This window comes from Eupeodes corollae, chromosome 2, assembly GCF_945859685.1.
Source record: "Eupeodes corollae chromosome 2, idEupCoro1.1, whole genome shotgun sequence".
In the NCBI taxonomy this organism is placed as follows: Eukaryota; Metazoa; Arthropoda; class Insecta; order Diptera; family Syrphidae; genus Eupeodes; species Eupeodes corollae.
The window spans coordinates 126,091,148-126,118,401 of NC_079148.1; the positions used below are offsets into that span (position 1 = coordinate 126,091,148).

At 31.9% G+C, this 27,254-nt stretch overlaps 1 protein-coding gene across 3 annotated transcripts in view; it reads left to right on the forward strand.

Annotated features, from left to right (window-relative positions):
• The window catches only part of LOC129944487 (klarsicht protein), a 466,409-nt gene that overhangs the window by 436,553 nt on the left and 2,602 nt on the right, over positions 1 to 27,254 (forward strand). For all 3 annotated transcript variants that reach the window (XM_056053943.1, XM_056053944.1, XM_056053945.1), the window contains 3 exons: positions 26,283 to 26,455; positions 26,562 to 26,932; positions 27,001 to 27,223. In XM_056053943.1, coding sequence (XP_055909918.1) covers positions 26,283 to 26,455; positions 26,562 to 26,932; positions 27,001 to 27,223 — 767 coding nt within the window. The remainder of the gene's footprint in view (positions 1 to 26,282; positions 26,456 to 26,561; positions 26,933 to 27,000; positions 27,224 to 27,254) is intronic.

Below are 27,254 nucleotides of genomic sequence, written 5' to 3' on the forward strand. Positions count from 1 at the left end.
GTTGAACAAAATAGCGTTGTTATGAAAAAACTCTATTCTATTAAAAATAAAATGATAGAATTTTGAACGCCAATTCATCAGTATTTATTCAATTCAAAATGTCCATGCCATCGTTGAGTCTACATTTGTACTGTTCTTTTAAGACTCTGTCGCCATTCTTTTAAGACTCCCTAAGTCTATTATTTGTGGTTTTAGATATTTTATTTTAAATCTAAAAAACTGTGAAAACATTTTAAGATTAATAATAGAAGAACTTAGTAATTAGACTTTTGAGATCATTTATAGATTTTGTCATTTGCAAAAACGTATTTACATATCTCATTATTGCTAAAAATTGACTGAAGAATCCTTAAAGTTTAAATTTTAAGCCTTATAGAAGAAACAATGCATTTGATAACTGCAAAACGGTCTTTCTTTAGATTAAAAAGCAATACAAAAAAACTTGAATTGTTTTAAATTTGACACTATTTTAGCTGTTTAATAAAATAGTAGATGATGCACTTAGGCGTATACGTACTTTTATTAATTGAGTTTTTACCAAATTTTTAAATTTTGTGAGTAATCTTTATTTGTGTGAATTAAGTTTAATGTTACAGTATAATTATTAAACATATTCAACACCAGTTTTGCTACAAAGTAAGTCCTACGAGGGTTGCTACTGATATTTCTGGCTTAGTTAACAGTAAGTCTTGCCAGGCGCCATCTGCCATTTTTAACTGAAAGTTTGACATTTTTAACCATAACCTTATACAGTACATTTTTCATTTAAATGCGATTTGTGTTGTTGACAGTTACTTGAAAAATGCATCGCGGACAAGAAATGGAATTAACTCGTGAAAATTTTCGTGCGATTATTTTTCATAACTTTCGACGTGGATTATCAAGACAAGAGTGCTTAATTCTTTCTACAACAATAAAGCACCATCCTTATAGCACTGTAAAAAACTGGTATAACGAATTCAATCACGGTCGTCGTTCGCTCCACGACGAATTCCGTGAAGGTCGTCCAAAGTCGGTTATTGTGCCACAAAATATCGACGCTGTGCATGAACTGATAAAGAAAGATCGACATGTTACATATCGTGAGATAGATTCATCTTTGAGCTTTAGTGTGACTAGCATCAATAAGATATTACATGAACATTCGGCCGTGAAAAAGATTTGTTCCCGTTGGATCCCGCATAATCTGACAAACGCTCAAAACAAGGCTCGTGTCGATTGGTCCAAGGAAATGGTGAAAATATACGGTCAAGGTGTATTAAAGGCTGTGTATAATATCTACACAGGTAACGAATCATGGATCTATGCGTATGAGCCCGAAACAAAACAGCAATCGACTGTATGGGTCTTCCAAGATGAGCCAAACCCACCAAAAGTTGTTCGCGAAGCAGCACATCGAAGCAAATGGTTGCCTGTTTCTTCGGTATTACGTGGCGGCAGCAGCGCTAGAGCAACACAAGTCGGTCAATTCTGAATGTTAAACGACGATTTGTTTGCCAGAAGTCATCGGAGAAATTCAAAAAAAAGCAGCATGACAATGCAAGCTCTCACACATCGGCTCAAACAGAGGAATTTTTGACCAGCCAAAACATCGAATTAATGGGTCATCCGTTGTACAGTCCTGATTTGGCACCCAATGACTTCTTTTTATTCCCGCACATTCAAAAAAATGCTCTGACACCGTTTTTTCGACACCTGACGAAGCTTTTGATGCATTAAAAAACTATGTTTTGGAGGTATCTCAATCGGAGTGGAAAAAGTGCTATGAAAATTGGTTCAAAAGAAAAACAATAAAACCAATTTTAATCGTAATTCTTTGTTTTTTCATTAGTAGGCTAGATATTTAAGTAGCAATCCTCGTGTTAAGTTTTCTCGAAACTCGAAAAACTTTTCAAACCAGTTTTGAAGAAACTTTAAAATATCGTTGTAAGAAACTTCAAAATTTTTGTTGTCAAATTTCTACATAATAGTTGATAGAACTAATATAAACATAATAGGAACTGTCCAAAAAAGTTCAGTTGTTCTAAGAAACATGTGTATCTTGTGGTTTCGATTAATGGTAATTTTTTTAAATTGTTTGACGTTTAACGTTCCTTTGTATTTAATCACAAATCGGATAATAGCTCTTAAATTTATTTTCAATAAAAGCAATATTTAAATCAGTCCTCAATTTGTTCTGAAACGTCTACAATGTTAAGTTATTCCAAATTCCACTAAAATTAAAGGCCAAGTCTTTCAAAAAACGATAATTGGCTCCTTCTACAACGTAAAACTTTTTTCCAGAAGTATTTACAACTTTTAATTGACCATCGTCGTTTCTTTAGACTTCAGACTCAAAAGTTAAAAAAAAAGTTAAATTCAAGACACGTTCCAGACAATGCATTTCTACAACTGGTTTTCAATTAAAAGAAAAGAAAAAAAAACATTCGACCTAAATTTGTCAGTCTGTCTGTACCTTCTTATGCCTATCGCATGCACTTCACGCACTATAGCTGCTCATCATACGAGTTTAGTGATGGAATTCCATTCAACCTTCCTCCTTTACATTTATATTATAACACTGCATTATTCAAAAAACAATTGAATTTCCTTGTTCATTCGGAACATGGCCAGGCCAACATAACCAACAGACATGCACACTATACAAATTTCATATAAACTAATAATAAACTATGTTTAAAGGGGGGAAGCTACATATTATAGCCTCATTACACATGTGCTCTGCAGCATAACCCCTTCTTTAACTTTTCATACAAAAGTTCTTAAATTATATTCATTTTATAATCAAACATCATCATTATCATCAAAAGCTAAAAGCCAAAAACTTGTAACAATGACGTAAGCCCCTCATCAAAAAGCAATACCCATAAAATGTATGCTGGCTGGTACCCCCCAAAAAAAAAACATAGAATTCAAAGCCTTTTAAAGACGTCACTTTTCAACGTAACGTCTCGACTCGAGACTCTCGCGGCAAGAGCGCACATTGATTCCTATGTTTCGTTTTCATAGCATAAAGCGCGCAGCACATTGTTTGGTGTTTTTTTTATTTATTTTTTGGGTAACGTAAAAGCTTTCTGAGTTGCTGCTGATTCTGATGTGTGTTTCTCATAGAATTAAATAAAGTTTTCAATTGAAACTACAAAACCTGCTATTGGATTCATTCATCATTCGGCTGTGATACTTAATAGGCACACTCAAAGCCTGCGTCTGGTTCTGGTCTGACACGGTTGTTCTGTTGTTTTAGTTTAACTTTTTTTTGTTTTGTTTAAGGTCATTCTCATTCCGTTTTCAGTGTTAAATTTTTGTTCCGCCAAACTTTCAAAAACCGAGGTGTACACAGTATCTGCCTTATACCTTTCGATTTTGTCGGGATCGATAAACATACTCGTATAGTATACTATGAAGTGAAGTGTTCGTAACATATCAGTGTTTTTTTACCCTTGATTTTGAAGTTGTTTTTCTTTTTACTCTCACGTTGGAAAATATAAACAATTTTTTAAAAAAATAAGTGAGAGATAAGCCCGTTTTTCTGTGCTAAGTTTGTCAAATATTCGTCTCATGGAATGTTCTCTCACAAAAAGGAAGTGAATGCAAATTAATTGGTGTTTAACATAGAAACGAAAAATTCCAGTGATGAAAAATTAGGTCACAATCCTTAAGGGTTGATTCTAGGTCGTGGTTCCTTTAGTAGGACAAATAAAAAGAAGGAGTGTCAATGTGCGTTAGGCTACACAAATAAAATATATTTCTTATTTAAAAAAAAAAAAAAAAAAAGTGTTTATAATGAAAGTCGATGTTGCTGTACAAACGGAGATTTCAGATCTGCCAAGTGACCATCAAGGGCAAGGTATGTTATCTCAGTACTCACATCAACAATTCATCTCATCTGTCAATTGTGTCTAGATTAATTGTTTACACTGACCTCGTTAGGGTAGTTTTTTTTTATTTTTGTTTTGTAATGCTGGAAAAGCTTACTCAGTGTTGTTTTGAACAAGTTGACCGGAACTTGAAGGCATAGTTTTGTGGTATTTAAGCTTTACGCAGCCTTGAGAAATCGATAAAATTTCATTTGCCAATGTTTGTTGTGGTTTATATTGTTAACAACCACGAAAGAAAAGTCGATATTTTTGCGAGTGGCTTAAGTTATAGTGACAGTTTGAAGTATTATGGTTTGGCGTCTGTCAATTTGAATGTGATGTCAATATGAAAATTATTCATTGGTTAAAATTAGTTGTTTGTTTTTTTTATTTTTGACAGATGTGGTTAATATTAAGTGTGTGGGATTATTTGCATTTATTTGGTATTAATGCTGTCCTTGGGGTGGTTTCGTGTACATTCAACACATTCAGAGGTATATGGGGGTGGAAAATGGTATTTATCTGAGTAAGAGTGGGCAATGAATGCAAAATACAAAGTTTGTTAAAATAAAAAAAAAAAAAACACTTTATACGTTTACCCCAAGATAAATTTAATGCGATAAATTATTGTGTAAACAGAAAAACGTGTCAATTTGATTCTGCTTCAAAGATCACATATTGATTGAAGCTAATTAAAAACTGTTAGCTATAGAAAACTTTAACTATAACCAGAACTAGTTTTAGTATTTTTTTCTAATTGTTATTGTTGTTGTTTGATTATGCATAGATTATAATTGAATTGTGTTTGTCTGAATATAAAAGCGTAGTGAATCAATTATAGGAATAAATTATAGCATTGTTTTTTTTTCATTATTTTTATAAACTGTTTTAATTAAATTTAGTAAACTTTAGTGATTTTGCAAAATTGAAGAATATATTTTACACTTTAAGTCAATATTTCACTCTCTTATAACACTGGTCAACACTGGTTTTGTCACACGAACTTTGATAGCTTATTTCGTTTTGTCAATCTAGTCTCATTATTAAATCACAATTGTCAAGTGTCAATTAGCCTCAGTTTTGTTGTTAACAGAAGCGCTTTCAATTAAACTGTTTTAAAAATATTTGTGGTTGCATTTTAATACCTTTTTGTTTAAGCATTTTTTTGTTATTAACCCTGTGAACATGTCGAGGAAGTGTAACAATGGTCCTATTTATTTATGTTATGTTTGCGGAGAACTGACATTCAAAAAACAAAGCCGAGACTTAACGAATCTTGTGTTGGAGTGTTATCACCAATGTGTTGGTTTTTCTGTCGCCCATCAAGGCAAATCCTGGGCTCCTTATTACTGTTGCATAACGTGTGTTAAAAATTCAACCGACGACTGGAAGAAAGGCGCACCTATGCCGTTTGCAGTACCCATGATATGGACTGAACAGCGAGATCACGTTTCGGATTCCTATTTTTGAAAAAAATACTGTTATTTACCCTAACCTATCTTTGGCTATAAGACCAGTCTCTAATTGTAAAAAATTGCCAGAACTATTACTAGTTGCAACTACGTCTGTTGAGAATGACCATTCACACCCGTCCACTTCAGGTAAATGTGTTGACGAGGACCATGACTTTTAGTTTAAAGGAATCGCAAACGTGCCACATTTCATAACTCAAGAAGAATTAAATGATTTAGTTCGGAATCTAAATTTGCCCAAAAAACAATCAGAACTATTAGGATCTCGTCTAAAAACTAAGCGATTTAGACAAATCTGCATGGAAGGCTTTTAAAAATGTTGTTAGTTGCAAATTTGTTAGGTAACCACAAGAGTGATAGCTACAGGGAGTTAGTTAGCGAGCTGTTAATTACATATAAAGCTTTGGGTTGCAACATGTCACTTAAGATCCACTTTTTAGACTCCCACCTGGATTTTTTTCCTGACAATTTAGTGCCTGTCAGCGACGAGCAAGGCGAAAGGTTCCATCAACACATTTTGAGTATGGAAAAGTGGAAGTAGAGTAAATGGAACCCAAATATGTTAGCAGGTTACTGCTGGGCAGTTAAAAGTGACCAGAAGCGAAACATGGAAGAAAATCTAAGATTTATTAAGTCATTTATAAAAAAAATACAGTTTTGCTTAACACGATCTTATAATCACCAACTAAAGCAAAAAATATCAAAAAAGTCTGTGCGGCAAAAAAAAGTTAAAATTTTGCTGAGCAGTGTAATTAGAAAGTTGAACAAAATTTTTAGTTTTGGTTTTGATAGTTGGCGGTGGCTGATTGTGTTGGTTCTTAGAGTTTTTTTGGTTTCCAAAAAAGTTCCAATTACAGTGTTTACGGAGTCAAAGACATGCCAAGATCTTGCATCTTTTTCACTTTTACTTAAGAGTGAATTGCTAACAAGAGGATCACTTAAATTGAGTAGTTCCTTTGAAAATATTCGATGGGTATTTTTTTTAGGGACAATGGTTTATTGCATTTTTTATTGTTTTGTTTTTAATGAACTTAAGGTTTTTTAAAAACTTTCCAATTTACAAAATTCCTTGAAGCAAATTAAGCATTGTGTAAAAATTGCCTAAAATTATCGAAGGAAGTGAAATGTTTATATTTCCGTCATCTCCTGATTAAATGGTGATTTTTTATCATTCCATAATGACCTTGTCAGAAGCTTTTTTTATTTTATTTTATAAGAAAACAGATATTGTTAAGCAGCTGTTGTGTGGCAAAATGTATTTAGATACAAAAAAAAACCTTGACAAAGAAACTTATGCTCGAATATGTGATTTCTTTTTTTCTATGACATCACAAATGACCTTGTTGAATTTAAATTTTGTCTTTCTATGTCGTTCATTGCCCTTTTTTTTAATTATAATTTTTATTTGGTTTACTTTTTCAAGTTTGAGGACACTTTTGTTTTTCTTTTTGAATTTGACAATATAGTGACATGTCTTTTAAGAAAAAAGTTACTTATATACAAATGTAAACATTTTTTTTTTTTCAAGATAAAACAATGACGCAAATTCTTGAACGTTTTAGTAAAATTAAATGTTATTAATGTTTTTACAAAATGAATGGTTTGATTTTTAGTATTTTGCTAAATTCATATGACTCCTGAATTTCGTTAAACTTCAAATTAATTTGTCCATTTCCCAATTTAAGGATTTTTGTGTTTTGTATATTGTTGAATGAAAACTATATTATATAAAGGCTGGTTAAATTTAAGGGGCCGATGTTGATTTCCAATAAAACACAAATAAATTTGAAAATTATTGTTATAACTTTTTATTATGATAATGTTGGTATGATTCAATTATGTATAAAACAAATCATCAGCAAAATGGCCGCCGTAAGCTTGGCAGCACACCTCCATGCGATGGTCCAAATTTTCGATGACGCTGAGTCATGATCGAGATTCTATGTCGTTAATGTGCAAAATTATTGTATCCCTTAGTTCTTGAATTGTTTCTGGCTTATCGACGTACGCTTTTTCTGCCAAATATCCCCAAAAAATGAGTCCAAAGGTGTCAAATCATATAATCTTGGAGGCCAATCGACATACCCAAAAAGTGAGATAGCACGTCCATTGAATTCTTCGAGCAAAAAAAGCATTGTTTCGTTAACTGTGTGCAAAGTGGCACTGTTCTTTTGCTGTCGTCCACATTCATATCTTCCAATTTAGGCCGAACAAAGTTCGTTATAATCTCACGATAGCGAACACCATTCACAGTAACTGCCTGACCGGCCTCATTGTTGAATAAAACGCCCGAAGATTCCGCCAGCCCATAAACCGCACCAAACAGTCACTCTTTGTGGATGCATTAGTTTTTCGACAACCACACTTAGATTATCACTCTCCAAATTGCAAATGTGCCTTATCGCTGAAAATGATTTTCTTTGAAAATTGATCATCCACTTTTTCCATTTCTTTCCACCATTTTTACCATTGACGACACTTGAAATGGTCAAGAGGCTTTAGTTCCTTTGTGAATTGTACCTTGTAAGCGTATGAATGCAAGTCTTTATGCATACTGTTCATCAACAACGAGTGTGAGATTTTCAATTGTTGGTCATGACGTTGAGTTGAGGCTTTCAGCCAAACTATAACGATCAGCAGGAATATTTTTGCGGTACGAGCCTTTCGGGTGTTTTCACTTCTTTAACGATCCCGACTTGATAAAAATTTTGCAAGATTTTTTCGTTTGTGTGCACATTTGCACTTGTGAACGTCCATTTTCATTGGTTAAATTGAGAAATGTCAAATAAAATCTAGGAAAAAAACTTAACGTTTAGGTGTGGTTCACATTCAACGTCGGCCTTTCAAATTGAACCACCCCTTATTCCATTATTGCACTGTTTGTTCTACTGAAACATTTTTCCAAAACAGACGTTCATGTTCCGAATTTCTATCGAAAGTGAATTGAAATCACTTTTCAATTTCAGGTGAAATGAAATTGCATGTTCATCATTTCGATCGATTTCGAAAACTTCGAAATTGCTTCGAACTGTCAGAACTGAAAGATCATCAATTTTTATTTTGTTTCTGAAGTAAAATATTTGCTGTTTTGGATGCAATAATATTTGCAATTTTATATGAAAAAAGGAAGAAGACTTCAAAACTTCAAGAGAAAACTTGCTGCAACCCTCCGATTCCTAGCAGAAAGAAGCTATCAAAAATCAATTAACAGAAATGAAAACTTTGAATTGAATGCGTTCAAAAAGTGGAACAAAAACATCCATTTCCATGTTCGAAAATCCAATTCACAATAACGAATTGTGGAACACCCATATTTACTTTCGCAAAGTGTTTGCACAATAAGTGAAATGCAGAACATGGGCAAGAGTGTATAAAAATTTGTTTTGTTCCAATATCTTTTATTTTCTTTATTCATTTAATGGTTCCATAAAAAAAAGCACGTTTCAATAATAACGTTATTGTTTTACTAATTTTATATCCTTAACATTTGCTTTCTAATAAATCTTGCAAATGTAACGCAATGAGAGTTTTTGTAGTTTGTTTTTAGAGTAAATTTTAGAATGCTTTCAAAAATAAAATAGATTTGTCTGTTTTAAAGAACATTTAAACACTTTCTTTGATAATTTATTTAGCTTTGACTTAAAAGTAAGTAGTTCCAATTGATTCATAAATAAACGTAATTATATAGAATGTTCACACTAGTTCCCTTCTTCTAGATACACTGCCAATCACTAGGATGAGGCCACATATTTTTCAACCGATTTTCGTTCTTTATACCTGCTGGAAATTTCGTACCAATAAAAATTTACTACATTTGAGTAGGTAGATATTTTCTTTAAAAAAAGTAATAAAATTAAGGGGTTAAATAGAAAAACCAGTTGGAATTTCCCTACATTAATTAAAGAGCTACTTAAAAACAGTATGAAAAAGTGCGTCACTTGGATGAGGCCACATGAAAAATCTTATAAAATATCAAAAAAATGAAAGAAATGTTTACAGTTTTTGGTTTTCAAACATTTATTTATTAAGTTTTTCTCAATTAATAATAAGTATGCCCCCCATTTTTCGATATGACCTCTATTAGACGGTTTGGAATGGAATCATAAAGTTTTTTTAAATAGTCAAGTGAAATCTCGTCCCAGGCATCACGGATAGCTTCAATTAAGGAGTCCTTGTCTTCAAATTGTCTACCGCCTTCATAAACTTTTCGAGATAGCCATGTCCATACGTTTTCGATTATGTTCAAGTCCGGTGAATACGGTGGCCATGGCAAAAGCTCTACGTTTTCTGATAAAATCCAGCTTTTGGCAACTCTGAAATTGTGGATGGGGGCATTGTCTTGTTGGAAAATCCAAGGCAGAGGTCCAAAAATATTTTTCATCTTCGGCAATGAGCGTTCCAACAAGTATTTGTAGCTGTTTTCGTTCATTGTTGGAGACAGAAACTCCAATTCGATTTTGCCATAACACCTGATGTACGGCTGTGATGTCTTCCCAAAATTAGTTCCTCTTTTCTTAAATCATGGAAATAAAAGTTGTAACCATCGGGGCCGCCAAGGCTAAACTTTTTTTCATCCGAAAAGACGACGCGTTTCCATTGACTGCTCCAAGAGACATGTTCTGTTGCAAAGTTCATTCGCAGCTCCTTGTGTACTTGCTTTAGAACAGGTTTCTTTTTGAGATTTCTTCTCTGGATAGTACCATCTTTTCTTATTATCCTTCGGACTGTCGAAATACTGGCTGATACTCCGCTTTTGGACCTTATTTTAGTAGCTGATTGAGTAGGATTTGAAGCAATACGTAAAATTAACCGCTTTTCTCGGGATGTTGTTGCTTGGGCTGTGCGTTCTTTTTGGTTTTTTCCATAGTTTTGAGGATCAGCGAGATAGTTGTTTACAACTGTCTTACTTCTGTTCAGCTTTCTTGCTATTCCTCGGCTTGAGAGTCCCACTTCCTTGAAAGCATCGATTTGTCCTCTTTCTGCTACTGTCAACGTCTTTCGGGAACTCATTTGTAGTTGAAATTTAATAAAAATAGTTATTTGTAAAACGTTTTTAAATATTGTTACCCAAATTTTGAAAAAAATTGCTGATCTGAACTTCTACAACGAAATATTCGCAATGGCCTCATCCTAGTGACTCACTTTTTTATATCCTTTTTAGGTAGCTCATTCATTAATGTAGGGAAATTCCAACGGTCTTTTCTAATTAACCCTATAATTGTATCACTTTGTTTTAAGAAAAACTGTACCTACTCTCATGTAGTAAAATTTTCCGGGTTAAACAAATTCCAACAGGTATCATCCTAGTGATTGGCAGTGTATATGTTTAGTTCTCATTTTACTTAAACATAAAAAGGCAATGCGAAAATATAATTATATATTCCACATACGCCCAGGTGACCTTAATAAATGTTTCCATTGTATGAATGGGAAATTGTGAACTTTTGGAAAATGAATATGAACTGGGCAACTTAATAAAAATAAAAATTTAAAAAAAATCGATTTGAATTACCAACTTTCGCTGTCAAATTTTTTAATTGGGTGGAAACTAAATTTTTCAAAATTTTGTTTTCCTAATTCTAAAAGAAAAATATTGCAGAGGAATTTTTCCTGCACATATGTATATGTATGTATGTAGTAAAATCTAAATAAAGATTCGGTTATGCCTACAAATTTTGCGACACGAAAAGTGAGAATATTTTCTTTCACCGTGGTTGTGGTGCCATTAGATGTAAATTGCACTAACGAAATATGTTGCAGTTTTAATTTAGAAAATTGGCGCAATTTTCAAACACAATATCATAGACATATGTATATGTTTGTATGTTTGTACATGAAAAATTCAATATTATGTGTATAGGTAAATGTAAACATATGCAAAACATTCAAACTAAATTTATCACGTGTTAATAAGAAAACCTTGAACACACAAATTTTTGCTTTGTAATTTATTTTTGGTTTCTATTTAAATTACATAATTTTGTAGATACATTCTTCTGTCTACATATAATCTTAACTTCAAAGAATTTAAATGAAAAATAGATAAGAAATATGTATTTTATGTATGTAAATACCCGGTGTCGAAGTATCTTATCCAAAAAAGTCAAGACTTTTTTCTCGTGGTGGTTTTTAAAATTTGCCTACAAAAATATTTGTTGATGAATAACAATAAACATCACTTTTTATCAGTATGAACATACAATTTAATTTTGCAAAACTCAATGTTTAATTTTTAAATATATTCAAATTAATTGTTTTTGTAGCTTTCAAAGTCTAAGTTTAAACATGATGCAGATTTAAAGCGAACACATACATAATTTTATGGTTGATAGATGTTTGATCTTTGACATTGATTTACTAGAGATTAAATTTGTGTCTTGAGGTTAGTACTATTAATAGAAAAAGCTTTTAAATGACCAATTTGTTTGAGAATTTTTGCATATAATTAAATTGTTCGACAATATATTATTGAGAAAGGTTAGGTTTCAAAATCCGGTTTGTATATTGCTTAGTAATATTATTAATACCAATTTTCGCATGCAAGCACAAAACTTGTATGTAATGATTTTCAAAGGCAAACAAAAACTAAGGACTTATGACTTTGACGGAATTGTTTTTTGAAAGGAGTTATAATGAAGTTAACGCAAGTCAGCAACTCAAGTACCAAGAGCATTACTTGATTCTTTCAACCCAATGAATTTGGAAGAACACATGTAATAAGATACTTTTCTTTAATTCTTGCATTGGCTGATGAAACTTCATTAAATATTCATTCAAAACTTCTGGCTTTGAAAACAAGCCTTCCTGGATGTGTTAAACGTTATTGAGGAAAAACTTAATTCGATCAAAAGTCAGCAATCCATTCCAAATGTACTAAAACTAGCAGTGGTTTTGAGCTCAGGAAACATTGCTTAGTATTTTGCTCTTAAATACAAAAAATACCACATTAAGAAACACAGTAATTTTTTACTACATTTTCTCACAAAGAATTTTTCCTTCAGTGGCCAAAAAAACAACAAATACTTCACATGTGAAACGTCAGACAAAATAAATAAAACTCAATCGCAATGAACTTTTAATAAGTAGATATTCAAAAGCAGTCTAAACTTACCAGTTGATGCCCATAATACCAACTTATCAAATAATTGATAAGAACTATCGACTATCAAATTGATACTCATAATAAGGCTGTAAGGTGTCATGAAATAAAGTCTAAAAAGATTTTGTTATTTATATAACATCATTATTGAAAGTGCAATAAAGTCCAAAATTAAAATGAAACAAAATCCAAAGCACACAAACTGTATAGAAAAAAAGTTTTACTGAGTTTAATTGATCCTAAAATTGATTTAAATTGAGCGCCTAAATCCACAAATTTCCTTGAGTGTTGACAAATTTGGACTATTATACCGTAGTCTCATCAACTTAAATGCTTTAATTTCACTCAGTTTTGAAATAAGTTTCCAATATTTACCAAGTTTGTTAAACTAGTTGAACCATTTCCTTAATGAAAAATGATACTGACTTTCTGTCAAGATTTTGACCGCCAAACGACTATTATTGTCAAAGTAAGTTATGATTTTTGTTATACAGTCTTAAAATTAATTAAAAAACGATAATAATAAGTTTTAAGGCTTTTTTGTATAACAATATAAAAATAAAATTAATTGGGTGGCGCAACAGTCCGTTTGAGAACTAGGGCCTAGTTATTGACAACTCTTAACCATTCCTGTGTGCGAGTAATGTTGTCAGGAATGGAAAGTACCTACAGTTTTAAGCCGAATCCGAACGGCAAATTTGAGAAAGCACTCTTCATGACAAGAATTACTCTTGGAGAATTTGTCAATTCCTCACAAGAGGCAGTACCCGTGAAAAAAACTTAGATGGCATAGGCAGGGATTGAACCCAAGACCTCTCGCATGACAGTTCAACGCACTTTTTTTTTCTTTTTTTTTTTTAAATTCATTTTTATTTATTCAATCTTAAACCTATCTTAAAGCTAGACAAAAATTCATAAAACTAGCCTAATTATCCATAACTTACAACTAACTTAATGGTCCCATACGGACACTCTAAGTTAAACTATAACACTTAAAACTAATGCCTTTCGGCCCTAAGATCTATTTTACTTCAATTTAAATTTTATTTATTTTGTATTTATTAGAAAATTATGAGAAAAAACTAATATCAAGACAGTTCAACGCACTAACCATCATGCCACGGGTACTACTATAACAATTTCAATTTATTTATTTATTCGTATAGTCTTATATAATAAGATACATTATCTTTTAAAACAGTATAAGCTTTAATTATTATAATTTGATGTATTAAAGTATGTTGAAAATTTAAACAATTTAGAAAAAAGAGATGCAGCAAATGCAACTTAAAGTGAAAGAAAGTGTTTTTGTAAAAGTTATACCTGAATTCTTTGCAAAATCGACAAACTTAATTTCCTTATTATCAAGGTATATTTTAGGAAAACATGATGTATCTGCAGACTTTCTTGAAATTACCAGACATTTTGATTTAAGTGGGTTTACACAGAGTCCATTTTTCTTGGACCAAATATGAATCCTATCCAATTCCTCATTTACCTCAAAAACTGCATTTTCAACAAGACCTAGGGGAAAGCTTTTCCGTATTTGAACATCATCTGCGTACATATCTGTGTCGGAATTCCGCAAGCATTTAGGTAGATCATTAATGTACATAGAAAACAAAAGTGGGCCCAATATAGAACCTTGTGGGACGCCTCGCCTTAGTATGAGAGGTTCAGATACGGAGCCAATAACTGCAACCACCTGAGATCTGCCATAAAGGTATGATTGTACTAATTTTGCAGAAGAATGAGCGAAGTTAAAATGATTTATAAGCTTGCTACACATGACATTATGATTGACTGTGTCGAAAGCCTTTGAAAAATAACAATATATGAATATATTTTGTTAAATTTGAGATTATTTTCACAAGATGTGAGGATTAAAAAACGTCGGAAATCATATAGTGATTTAGTGAAATAGTATCATACACTAATTGCTGATCGTTTGGCTTCTAATTTAACATCATCTATAGATTTTTCTAAAAGTTTGACCAAATATTAAAAACAAAGGTGCAACATTTTCAGCGATCTATTGTTAAGTGCTTAACATTTTACTTAATAGACATTTTCTACATAGTAAGCAATTTTGTAGCTATTTTAAAATGTTATACCTTTCCTTTACGTCTCGTTTTGCTAACTTACAATTCCATTTGTAAATTGCTTACAATTCCATTCTATTAAAAAACGGTCATCCGAACATATCTAAACATTGACAGTTCATGAAAATAAAGAAATCAAAGAAACTTAAACGAACCTAATTGTAGATTGGAGCATTTCATCCACTTCTCTTATAATAATAACTGCTCATATGTAGGTACAAACAAAATGTAGTGATACAATTACAAGTATAGTTCTGGTGGAATCTTAACCTAAGATTTGTTATTCGGTCTTAATTGTTTAGGTTCTCAAAAAAGAACCAAACTTTTAGCTTATGTTTGACCTGGAGTAAAATTGTTGCATCATTCAGGATTTGCTCTGGAGTTAGAACATCGCAATTTTCGGCACGGAGTCCAGTCTTCAAACATTTAAAACACATCAATTATATTTCACGAATTGCTAAACATGCCTCTAAAATTTTACTAAATTGTTTAAAGTTGTGCGTCAATGTTTCTTATAATAAACAAAAGTTTGAATTTAATACATATCTTAAATTGTTTCTAAAACATTTGAGTCGAAAATCACTTTTTACAAACGTTTAGTTTTATGTTTTGAGGTTTATATTTTTTTAAATCAGATGTCAAAAACTTTATTCTTAGATTCATACAGTTCTTTTGAAGTTAATAGGATTTTTGTTTTATAAAACATTCGAGGTGTATAAAATAATTGTTTTCAGTTTATTACTTTATACAATTAATTATCATTTTGCAGTGTATAATATACATACAATTTAATTGAAGTCGCTAGCGTTATTGGTTCAAAAGATGTTCGAAATCAACCCAAAAAAACATGTCCGTTCTACATTTTCAAATTCCCATAGGAAGTTATTGTAATGGTTCCGATTTGTCAAGTTGAAAATTTTGACATTTCTCGACGTTTCAAGGTCCCTAGAGGCGAAATAAAAAATGTTTAGAAAGATGTCTGTGCGTGCGTGTTTACGTACGTTTTTACGTCTGGCGTTCACCCCGTTTTTTCGTCGTCCATAGCTCAAGACCCAGAAAAGATATCGACTTCAAATAAATAACCACTATTTGCTTGGAAAAGATCCAATTAACGATTTTATTATAAATCCAAAAAAACTGAAGAAAAAAATTTGTCATCTCGAAAAATTTAACGAATAAAAAATGATTTCATCTCCAAAACAATTTTGTTCGGACATTTTTTTGTATTAAAATTAAAAACCTAAGAAAAACATTACTCAAAGTTAATAAAAATTTAATTTCGACTCAAACATCTTTTTAAAAACCTGAGATTATGGTTTTAAACTCATTTTATCTTATAAGAAATATTGTTTTCAACATTCTGAAAAATTTTGGGAAAAATTGAATTTTCAGTTTTATTACAAAAAATAAAAACCCTAAACAAATAAATAAACAAAAGTTTTTAAAAATTGAGTTTCGACTCTAATATCTTTTCAGAACTTTACTTTCGACTCAAATAGCTTTTCAAAAATTAAAAATATCGCCTTCAAACTTTTTTTTAGTTCACAGAAAATATTGTTTGGGATATTCATTGTTTTTTTTTAACCAACAGCCTGTTTTTTCATAAAAAAATTAAATCTGCAAAAAATAGTACACAAATTTGGTAAAAATTGATGTTCGGTTCTTGATATCTCTCAAATTAATTTTATTCATCCAATTTATAAACATTTTAAAAATGCTACTAAAATTATTAAAAAATTGTTTTCGACAAAAAATCTATTTAACAAAACTAGATTTTCAAACTAAACTATTTCTTTATAAAAAAAATATTGATGGTTGTTTTAATTTTTTAAGAATAATTGAACCGACACCTTTTTTAACCCAGCACCTAGAAACTTTTAAGAAAGACAAATTCACAGACGGGATGGGAAATTATCAAAGTGGGTCGGGACCCGGCCTCTTTTTTATGTTTATTTGAAGTCGATATCTCTACTGGTTCTTGAGATATGGCCTAAGAAAAAATGTATCCCGAGTACACACGAACACAAACATCTCTCTTAAACCTTTCAATTGTCGAAAATTTTCAATTGAAAGACCAAAAACGCCTTATCAAGTTAGTTATTACAATTAATCAATCCAAAAAGGGTTCGAAGAATATACTTTTTTGAAAAACTTAAAAAATTCTTTAAGAAAATTTCACACTTACAATTCAAATATAAGAAACTCTTAAGATATGAGAGACAGAAGCAGAAATGGTAAAAGCTCTTCTATACAATTTCTAGGGAAAATAGAAATAGAAAAACAAAATATCAATCTTAATCTGATTACTTAAAAGTTAATGGTAATTTTCAGCCTTAATTGACCTGAGATTCTTGTTTTGCATTTTAATGTGCTAAGCCAAATTTAACACTTTTTTTCTTATAGTGTAATATTAAAGACACCTAGAAATATAAAACCACTTCTGGAAACTGACACCCGCTCAATTTGGCATAAAATTATCAAGAATTTGCAAAACACGTGACGCCTTTAAGCCTTCATGTCACTACTTAAAGGTTAAAAGGTGAATTTTTGACATACATATGTTTATTGATCCGTTAACTAAAAAGCTAGTTGCATCGAAAATCTTAGACATTTTAGTTTTAAACGCTTAACCTCTTTAGGTATTTAAGCTTGATTTAGAACTAACTTCAAATAATCATCTTCTAAATAAACGGTTTCTTGGTCAATCATATTTTTTATATTTTTGTCTAAGCTCTGCCTATTTGCAATAAAACAGAACACGTAAACAGTCGTTCATAGTCATACAAGGAGACAGCATAATTACTTAACCATAACCGTTCATATTCAATTTGCATCTGGTTTTTATATGAAACTATCTAAAAAGAAGAAAAATATCTAAAAAAAAACAAGCTTAGCAAACTTACATATCCAAAGATATCTATGTTTATATTTTTCAAATCAGAAAACAGACAGTACCGGTCTCTATATTCATTCCACTCAATTAATTATTCTACATTCATTACTCAAATTACACTTAACTCCGTTATGCTTGTCAAATAAAATATAAATTTATCTTTTCTTACACTTTTTTTAGTTTGTTGTTTTCGTATTCTCGTTTGCCTCCTTTGTCCTTGTTCTCTTCATTTAAGTTATTTTTTTTCTTTTTATCGAATTTTTGCCATTTGGAATTCACTTGCAATTTTTAAATCTCAATCATAAACGCCCGGAATGGTGCGTTGAGCAGCATTTTGAAGCCGCCTTAATAAAAATTGCAGTTAGTTGTTTGGTGAGGTCATAAATTAGGTAATAAACTGAATCTGGTTCCATTTTGCTCCACACAATCCATCAACATACATATATAAACTCCACGCACTCGTTAAGTCTCCTGTACATATTCTGGATATTACCATACTTGTGCTAGTACTTTTCTACCTTCTTTGGTAGCACCAGGGTTTCACGCTTCTCTACACACCACCTTCTGGTCAATATATGTGCTCATACACATAACCAGAGGCAATGCGAGATCCTCCTCGCCTTAATAAAAGATTGAATGCGTCGGCGCAACCACGATGACGACGCTGCAATCAATCGAGCAAGCTAAAAAGAACCTGGCCATGAGCAGATATAGAAGCCCCAAACAAAGCAAAAACCTTGTTGTACTTGCGCGACGACGACTGCTGGAATATATGGAGCCACCACGGCAAAGTCTCCAAGAGGAACACAACTAGTTTGTTTTTGTCATTGAAGGTGATCGGATCTCAATTCATGTTGTTTCGGTTGTTGTTGATGGTGATGTTGATCCTCAACCGTGTTGATTGAATAAAACCTCAAGGCCCAGAGTTTTTAACTCTTCTTGGCAACTTGTTGACTCTTTTTTTTTCTCTCTGAAGCCAGATGGATTACAAGCGTTTGGCATTAATCACTGTCGTGTAATTGTTGTAATAATGGCATGGAAATAAAACTAAATGTCTCCTAAGTGCGTGTAAACTTACAGTTAAGCTAAAAAAGATAGTATTCCACTATTATAATAGCTCGTCTGTTGTGTGAATAGTGAAAGCAGCTAAAGCAGTAGCAGCGTTAGCGTTAGCTTAAGAGTATAGCGTCTTCGCAAACTCGCACTAAAGTTTATCGATTCAAACTGTAATGTTGTGTTTGTTTGTCAACTAAATAGAAATGACAGTATTTTATTACAGTGTAAACATTGAAAGTGCTTTGTTACTTCTTTGCGTCAAGTGAATTTACACGAGAGCTTCGTTTCCGGAATAAAATACTTAAGCTGCAAACAAAAGGTTAAAATCTGTGTATTCTTTTTGTGACAATAACGAATTTTTGTATATGCATAGTTCTGTTTGTTTTGTAAAACCGAATTCGTCGTAAAGAAACGTCATTGTTATTATAAGAGTATCATCTGTCGATTGTGTTGTTCTGTTAAATTTTAACATAGCCTTCCTTGTTTTTTGTATGGTGTCTCAAAATGATATTTAAATACAAATTATTAGAAACAATGTTGACCCAATGACGGGCAACTTAGAAGAATTTTTGAAGTGGTAAGTGTCAAACTTTTAACAAAACAAACACTTTTGTTTCAATAAAGTGACATTTACTAAAATGAGATCATGTCACAGCAAACTCGAATTAACTTATTTTTACAACTGTGATAAGTTTTGGGTCTTTCAAATCTAAATGTTTATTTTGTAAATATTGTTAAGTTTTATTGTGTCTCCCTTTTCTACTTTTACGCTTAATAATGTTCGTTTGAAAAACTGATAATATCAAATCTCTTCGATCCCTACAATATCCTTCCGCCATTTTCTCTTTCAGCAAAGTATTGTCAACTTCGATCAAATAGTAGTAAATAGTAGTAAAAACATATTTTTCATTCTGATCTGTCAAATTAGCTACGTTCTGTCAAATTCAAACAAATAATAGTAAAAACATATTTTTTATTCAGATCTGTCAAAATACCGACGTACTGTCAAATTCAAACAAATAATAGTAAAAACATATTTTTCGTTCAGATTTGTCAAAATACCAACGTACTGTCAAATTCAAACAAATAATAGTAAAAATATATTTTTTATTCAGATCTGTCAAAATACCGACGTACTGTCAAATTCAAATAAATAATAGTAAAAACATATTTTTCATTCAGATCTGTTAAAATACCGACGTACTGTCAAATTCGAACAAATAATAGCAAAAACATATTTTTTATTCAGATCTGTCAAAATACCGACGTACTGTCAAATTCGAACAAATAATAGTAAAAACATATTTTTCATTCAGATCTGTCAAAATAGCTACGTTCTGTCAAATTCAAACAAATAATAGTAAAAACATATTTTTTATTCAGATCTGTCAAAATACCGACGTACTGTCAAATTCAAACAAATAATAGTCAAAACATATTTTTCATTCAGATCTGTCAACATAGCTACGTTCTGTCAAATTCAAACAAATAATAGTAAAAACATATTTTTCATTCAGATCTGTTAAAATACCGACGTACTGTCAAATTCGAACAAATAATAGCAAAAACATATTTTTTATTCAGATCTGTCAAAATACCGACGTACTGTCAAATTCGAACAAATAATAGTAAAAACATATTTTTCATTCAGATCTGTCAAAATAGCTACGTTCTGTCAAATTCAAACAAATAATAGTAAAAACATATTTTTTATTCAGATCTGTCAAAATACCGACGTACTGTCAAATTCAAACAAATAATAGTCAAAACATATTTTTCATTCAGATCTGTCAACATAGCTACGTTCTGTCAAATTCAAACAAATAATATTAAAAACATATTTTTCATTCAGATCTGTCAAAATACCGACGTACTGTCAAATTCGAACAAATAATAGTAAAAACGTATTTTATTATTATACAGATCGGATCTGTCAAAATAATGATTACTTTTTTCATTTGACAGCAAAAGTTAATCTTTTTCTTAAATGGAAATTAATTTACAAATCAGGATTTTTCGACTGATCTACCATTCAACAGAAAAAATCGTCATCTGTCAGTTTGATAAGATTTCTTTTTGAAGGTACAAATCACCCAATACCATAAGATTAATCTGAAAATCAACTCAAAAATAAGAGCGATTTCAGTGCTTTCGAATGACGTTAAAAGTAAAATTCTTAATATCTGTCATTCTAAATTTACTTTTAAAAAGTGACATTTACTAAAATGAGATCATGTCACAGCAAACCTGAATTAACTTATTTTAACACCTGTGATAAGTTTTGGTCTTTCAAATCTGAATGTTTTTTGTAAATATTGTTAAGTTTTATTGTATCTCTCTTTTCTACTTTTACTCTTAATAATGTTCGTTTGAAAAACTGATAATATCAATTGTCTTCGATTCCTACAATATTCTTCCGCCATTTTCTTTTTTAGCAAAGTACTGTCAAGTTTGATTAAATAATAGTAAAAACATATTTTTCATTTAGATCTGTCAAAATACTGATAATTTTTATTTCAATTGAATGGAAATTAATTTACAAATCAGGATATTTCGACTGATCTACCATTCAACAGAAAAAATCATCATGTGTCAGTTTGATAAGATTTCTTTTTGAAGGTACAAATCACCCAATACCATAAGATCAATCTGAAAATCAACTCAAAATAAGAGCGATTTCAGTGCTTTCGAATGACGTTAAAAGTAAAATTCTTAATATCTGCCATTCTAAATTTACTTTAAGAAAATTAGTGGGATTTTCAATTCCTAAAAAAAATGTATTTATTTTTTATTTACATTTTTAAACCTGTCAAGTCACCGTTTTTTTCTTTTGAGTTCCATTGGGAAAAAAATTGACTAATTTTATTTTTATAGATCTTAATTTTCCAAGAAACTTACACTTCATCAGTAAGATTTTTATCAATGAATTATGTTAAGATTGTGTAGAAGGATTTTTAAATAAACTAGCTGACTTTTTATCAAGTTTATTTTATTTTTCTAAAATTAATCAAACAGAAAATAGATTTTAATGTAATATAAAATACTCTATCTACCGTTCGGAATAAACACCTTCATAATGTTAAACACAAAATCTATTTTCATTCATGTTCCATTGACCACAAAAAATATAAATCAAATTTACCAATGGAAAGCCCTATCTGTCAAATTAAAAGAGGATCAATTCTTTTTGTTTTCCTCTTATTTTAATTTAAAAACATCAACAAACAACGTTCACAATTCTCGGTATAAAAACTGAATAATTCAATTGAAGAACCTTGTTTACACATGTATGTTTCTAAGAATACAAAGATATCTACAGATCTAACAATTACGAATAAGTAATCCAAAATACATAAATTGTCATCAAACAGTTCTTCGGTTCCCAAGTTTAAATTGAAATTTTGACATTGCGTCAGATATAATGACATTAAAACATACTCCTACCAAAGTTGCACTTTCCCAAACTTCCTTATAATTAGATTCCAAAGTTCCAAACCTAATTGAGATGACTATTTATGTTCCTATGTTTGTAGATAGGCAGATAGCTATAAGTTGAAAATGAATCTATAAAAAGTCGCTTCTCTTTTTGATTGATAATTATAGTAGTTAACCTAATATGCATTTTTACATCGAGAGGGCTTGTCAATTATTTTCTTCTTTATATGGCTTAAGTTAATAAGCCATTTCCTTTTCATTTTCTTTCATTTAGAAACTTTAAAATCCATTAAGTTGATAGGTATAGGTCTTTGTAGTTCTGCTTAGGTTTTCTTTTTTTTTTTAATAATTCGAAATTTATTTACAACTTTATTACAACAAAAAAAAAAAGAAGCTAAATAACTTAATATGACTTTAAAGACCTTTCACTTTTAGATATTTATAGTTTTTTTTTAAACATATAAATAGCAATTTTTTAAATCATAAGTGCGTAAAAGGCGAAACTTCCCAACCCACCTTTTCTTATTACTTTTATTCATGGTGACCATCAGGAGCGCCTACAAATGTAATTAAGCAAAAGCAATAATATTATTTGAAATAAAAATATAAATCCACAGTCAATGTGTCTACTAATTTATTAAACCAACTCTAACCAAACCAATATCACAAGATCCCATAATACATAAAGTTAAATCAACCTTATCGTGTTTCTATATGCATTTACGCAGCAATATCAACGACGTCGGCAAACGCGGGCTTCACTGCTACCGCCACCTCCAAGCACGAGTCACTCAAAACACGCTTCGGTTTTTTAGGTCAACGCACTTCTCTTCACCGACAGCGTCAACTTCGTGCAATAGAGTTATTTAGTTTTTTTTTTCTTTAATATTTCATCCAACAGCAATTGAAGCAAATTATTCAAGCTTAACACGCTGCACATTAAAATGGAAAAGCAATGATATAAAAAAAAAAAACAAAAATTAAAATAATTAACCAAGCTATATAGCAATGGGACAGGTTGGTTCCAGTTAAAGTTGTTTATAGCTTCATACTATATCGACATCAACATTAGTTTATTGCAAAAATAATAAATGCATGACGAGTGATATCGCTAAAGTCGCGAAAATAAAATTCAAATATTATTTGTATAATTAAAAAAACAAAACTAAAATCTTGATGCCGACTTGAAGAGTAATGAAGATCTATGCATGCGATTCATTTTTTTTTATAACACCTTATATGAATACACGTTGTGCATCTTTTATGGGCTCCAGTTAGAGGCTATTCACATTATAATCACATAACATATGAGTTACGATTACGATTGGGGTTTAAACATTTTAATTTATGTACATAATGATATGCGATAAGATACGCCAAGTTTTAATATGCGCTAAAACTAGACTTAGGACTTGGGTAAAATGTAGTCCCAACAATTGACTGCAAACTAAAACAAATTGACCCACCCTGGAATCATATAACTAAGCTTCGAAACTTTAATATAAAAATAAAATCAAAAATTTGCTTAAAACACAGTTCCTTCAAGTTTCGGCACTTTTAGGGAAGTTCATACGGTGTGGCAGCTTGGTGGACTGCTTTAGAAAAGGCTATAAACAGATCGGATCGGATCGCTTCGCACGACCTCATCTGCAGCACTGGACACCCTACTCTACCTAACACCTTTTGATGTATTTAATAAACAAAAAAGCTGGAAGTTCTCCTATTCGCCTCAAAGCTTCGTCGCAGTTTATTAACAACAACATTGGCCATTCCGTAATTCTTAAGTGTTTAGAATCAATTCCAAAGCACACAGGCTACGACATCCCCCACCTACAATTCGACAGGAACTTCCAGATTTGTATACCTTCCAGTCTTTCTGGGAAGATAGGGCATTCCTAGAAGACGAGTCAGTCCACTTTTATACAGATGGATCAAAAACAAAGATAGTGGTTGGTGGAAGTGTGTACTGAACGACTGAAATTAAGTCTCTCATTCCGCCTTTCCAATCATTGTAGCGTTTTCCAGGCGGAACTTTTGGCGATAAAATAAGTCTTGTCCTGGCTTAAAGAAAATGTGATATCAACATCTTATATCAGTATTTTCTCAGTTAGTCAGGCCGCTATCCAATCTCTGGACTCTGTCTCTACAAACTCTAAAACAGTCCATAACTGTCATGTCTAATAAAGATGGCACAAAAGTTTAATATTCACCTTTGCTGGGTACCGGGCCATAGAGACATTCCAGGAAACTGTAAGGCAGATGAATTCGCCAGGTATGGTACAGTACAACCCATTCTGCCACGTTTGGAAAATGCTGGCATACCAATCGCTACATGTAAACTTCTGCTAATGAAGAAGGCAAACAGAAAAAGGCATCACCAAGTGTCAGGTGACAAAAAACATCTGGCCTATACTAGATTTAAAGCGATCAAGGTGCTTGCTATCTTCTAGCAGATCGATATAAGCTCGATAATCGGTGTCATAACCAGGCACTGTCTAATAAAAAAGGACCCAACGCGGCTAGGCGTATTCTCAAATGACTTTTGCAAACGCTGAATAGATGCGAAAGAGGAGGAAACAGTTCTTCCTTCTCTGTACATACTCTGCCCTAGCTCAAAAACGCAAGAAATTACCTAGGAGAATTCTTCTATAACGGTCTAAATCATATTAACATAATCAGCCTCTCACGTTTCGTAAGGGACTCAAACTGGTTTCATTGAGCTTAAAAGAAAGCCTCAAGATTCATGTGATTTCACAATGGGCCATTAAACTAGCCTATGTGTGTCCTACTCCATCACAGACAGCCACTTTAACCTAACCTAACCTAAGGAAGTTCAATACTTCAGGATAGCACAATGGATCTACTTTGATCTAAGTGGCGATAACTTCATTAGTCGCCAGCTCATCAACCCAATCTAATAAGTTTTCTTATTTTGTTTTGTATTGGATGGTTTTAATTCTGAAATTCATAAAATAAACGATGGCGTACCTCAGGGCTGTGTTTTTTCTCCTACTCTTTTTCTTGTATACATAAACAATCTAATATCTGCAACTTCTTACCATGTACTGTTTCGCTGATGACACTCTTGTCCTTGGGATGAAGAACTTCAACAGCAGCTTATGATAGTTCATTGAATTCCGATCTCGACAGGATTGCCTAGTTCAATAGGAATTAGAAGAATACAATGTTTCAAAAACTCAATACTGTTTGCTGTCATTAAAGCCCAACAAAACAGACATATGGATCCAGTAAACTAAGCATTCGGTATGTTCGGATGGTTTAAATTCTGAAATTCGTAATATAAATTATGGGGTTCCTCAGGGCTGTGTTTTTTCTCCTACTCTCTTCCTTGTATCCATAAACAATCTATTTTCGGCGACTTCTAACCCTGTAATGCTTTGCTGGTGACACTCTTGTCCTTCGGATGAGAAACTTCAATAGGAATTAGAAAACAATAATATTTCAAAAACTCAATGTTGTTTGCTGTCATTAAAGTGGAATAAAACGAGCATTTGGATCGAGGAAACTAAGCACTCGGTATCACATTTCATGGAATATTCACATATTCGATATTTCCAAAATTGCATCTAGGTGCTTAAAATTTCTAGGACTGCATGGACGTTGGAAGAAATTTTTCACCACTTTTCATCAGGCTGTGATTTACAAAGCCTTCATTCGTCCAAAACCCGACAGATGTCCCGAAAACAATTTTAAGTCTTTGATAGGCGGTAGAATTTTCACATCGCTTCCGCTGGAATGTTCCATGTCCTTCGTAGACTTACCGATATTTTTAAAAACAATGTTTTGATAAATTAGCCAATTGCACCGACCTCAAACAATTCACTCACATAAAAGCCCATCAGTTTACCCTTGAGCTGAATTTCAGACGTAGAGTCAAGTATAGACATTTTTTTTTTTAAACCAAACATCCAGAATTCACAATGCGTTTAACAACTCTTTTCCTCCCATTTTTTTATTCAAAACTTTAAGCATGTTAAGGGAAGTGCTACTAATTCGTTTAAGTACACAAAACTTCCTTCCCATTTTTATTTTAAACTTTTACTATTTCATTTATGCACTTATTTTTATAATCAGTTTTTTAGTCTCACAAGATCTGTACAATAATTATTACACCTTTCATTTTCATCATTGAAAATCAAATCAAATCAAAATCGATTTGAATCTCAATCATAGCATTCACCTCAACTGATCGTTTTCCCCGCACCTTAAAACCATAAAAATTATTCAACTTCCATTCAACTTTATGATTGCAATTAGATTTATATTAGTAGAGATCTCTCTTGCAAAAACAAAAAACATTAATAAATCTAAAAAATAACTTTTTTTTCTTTTTTATTATAACAATAGATCTACTTTCATCATGGGAGGAGCTGCTAGCATGGAGTGAAAATGCTGCTGCTGCACGTAAAATGCAAGAGGAGATGATCATTTTGAAAAGTTCACTTAATCGTTTGGGTGGCAAATTGGCATGCGACTTGGATACCGAACCATCGATTCAGTTGTCTATTGAAGCGTTAAAGGTAAACTACTCGTTGAAGTCGCATCTAAAACGAATTGCTCTCTAATAAAATTCACTTCATTATAAATCTTATTTTTATTTTAATTTATTTTTTTTTATTTTAATAGAATGAAAAGTCACAATTGCAAACATACCGCACGAATATGCTACGCTTAAATGCATCAGTTCACAGTTGGCTAACAAGACAAGAAAGAAAATTAGCCGCAGAATTGGCTGAACACGAAGAAGCCATTAAATCAGCAACAGAAGCTACTTTGCAATCATCGCAAACACAACAAGTCCCGGAGACCAGCAGTGGCAGCAATAACGAGAACGTCACTGTCGATAATAGCAACAAGAAGTCCGTTGGCACAATTGCATTCGATCAGGACAAACACTCACAAATCACCACCATCATTCAGTCAGAGTCCGAATTCCATAAACATTTGAAGAACGAAGTTAGTGAGATGTATAGTGCTTGGGATGAGGCTAATTCAAGGTAAGACAACATACACGAACGAAAATAAAAGTTCAATGTATTAATTTGTGGTTTCGGTTTAATTTTAGAATTAACAACCAATTGGAAGTGTTGACCACTTCATTGATTGCCTGGAGGCAATTAGAATCGGGGCTATATGAATTCCAGCAGGTCCTTGGAAAGGATCGTGGAACGCTAAAGGGACTCGAAGGTGCATTAGACAAGGGCAAGACCACACCAGTGGAACTTGCACAAAATGTCAAACTGGTGGCCAAACTTTTGTCAGAGAAAGTTGAAGTCAGTCAGGAACAGGTAAGAAATATCAAACAAAATTCTTTGGAAA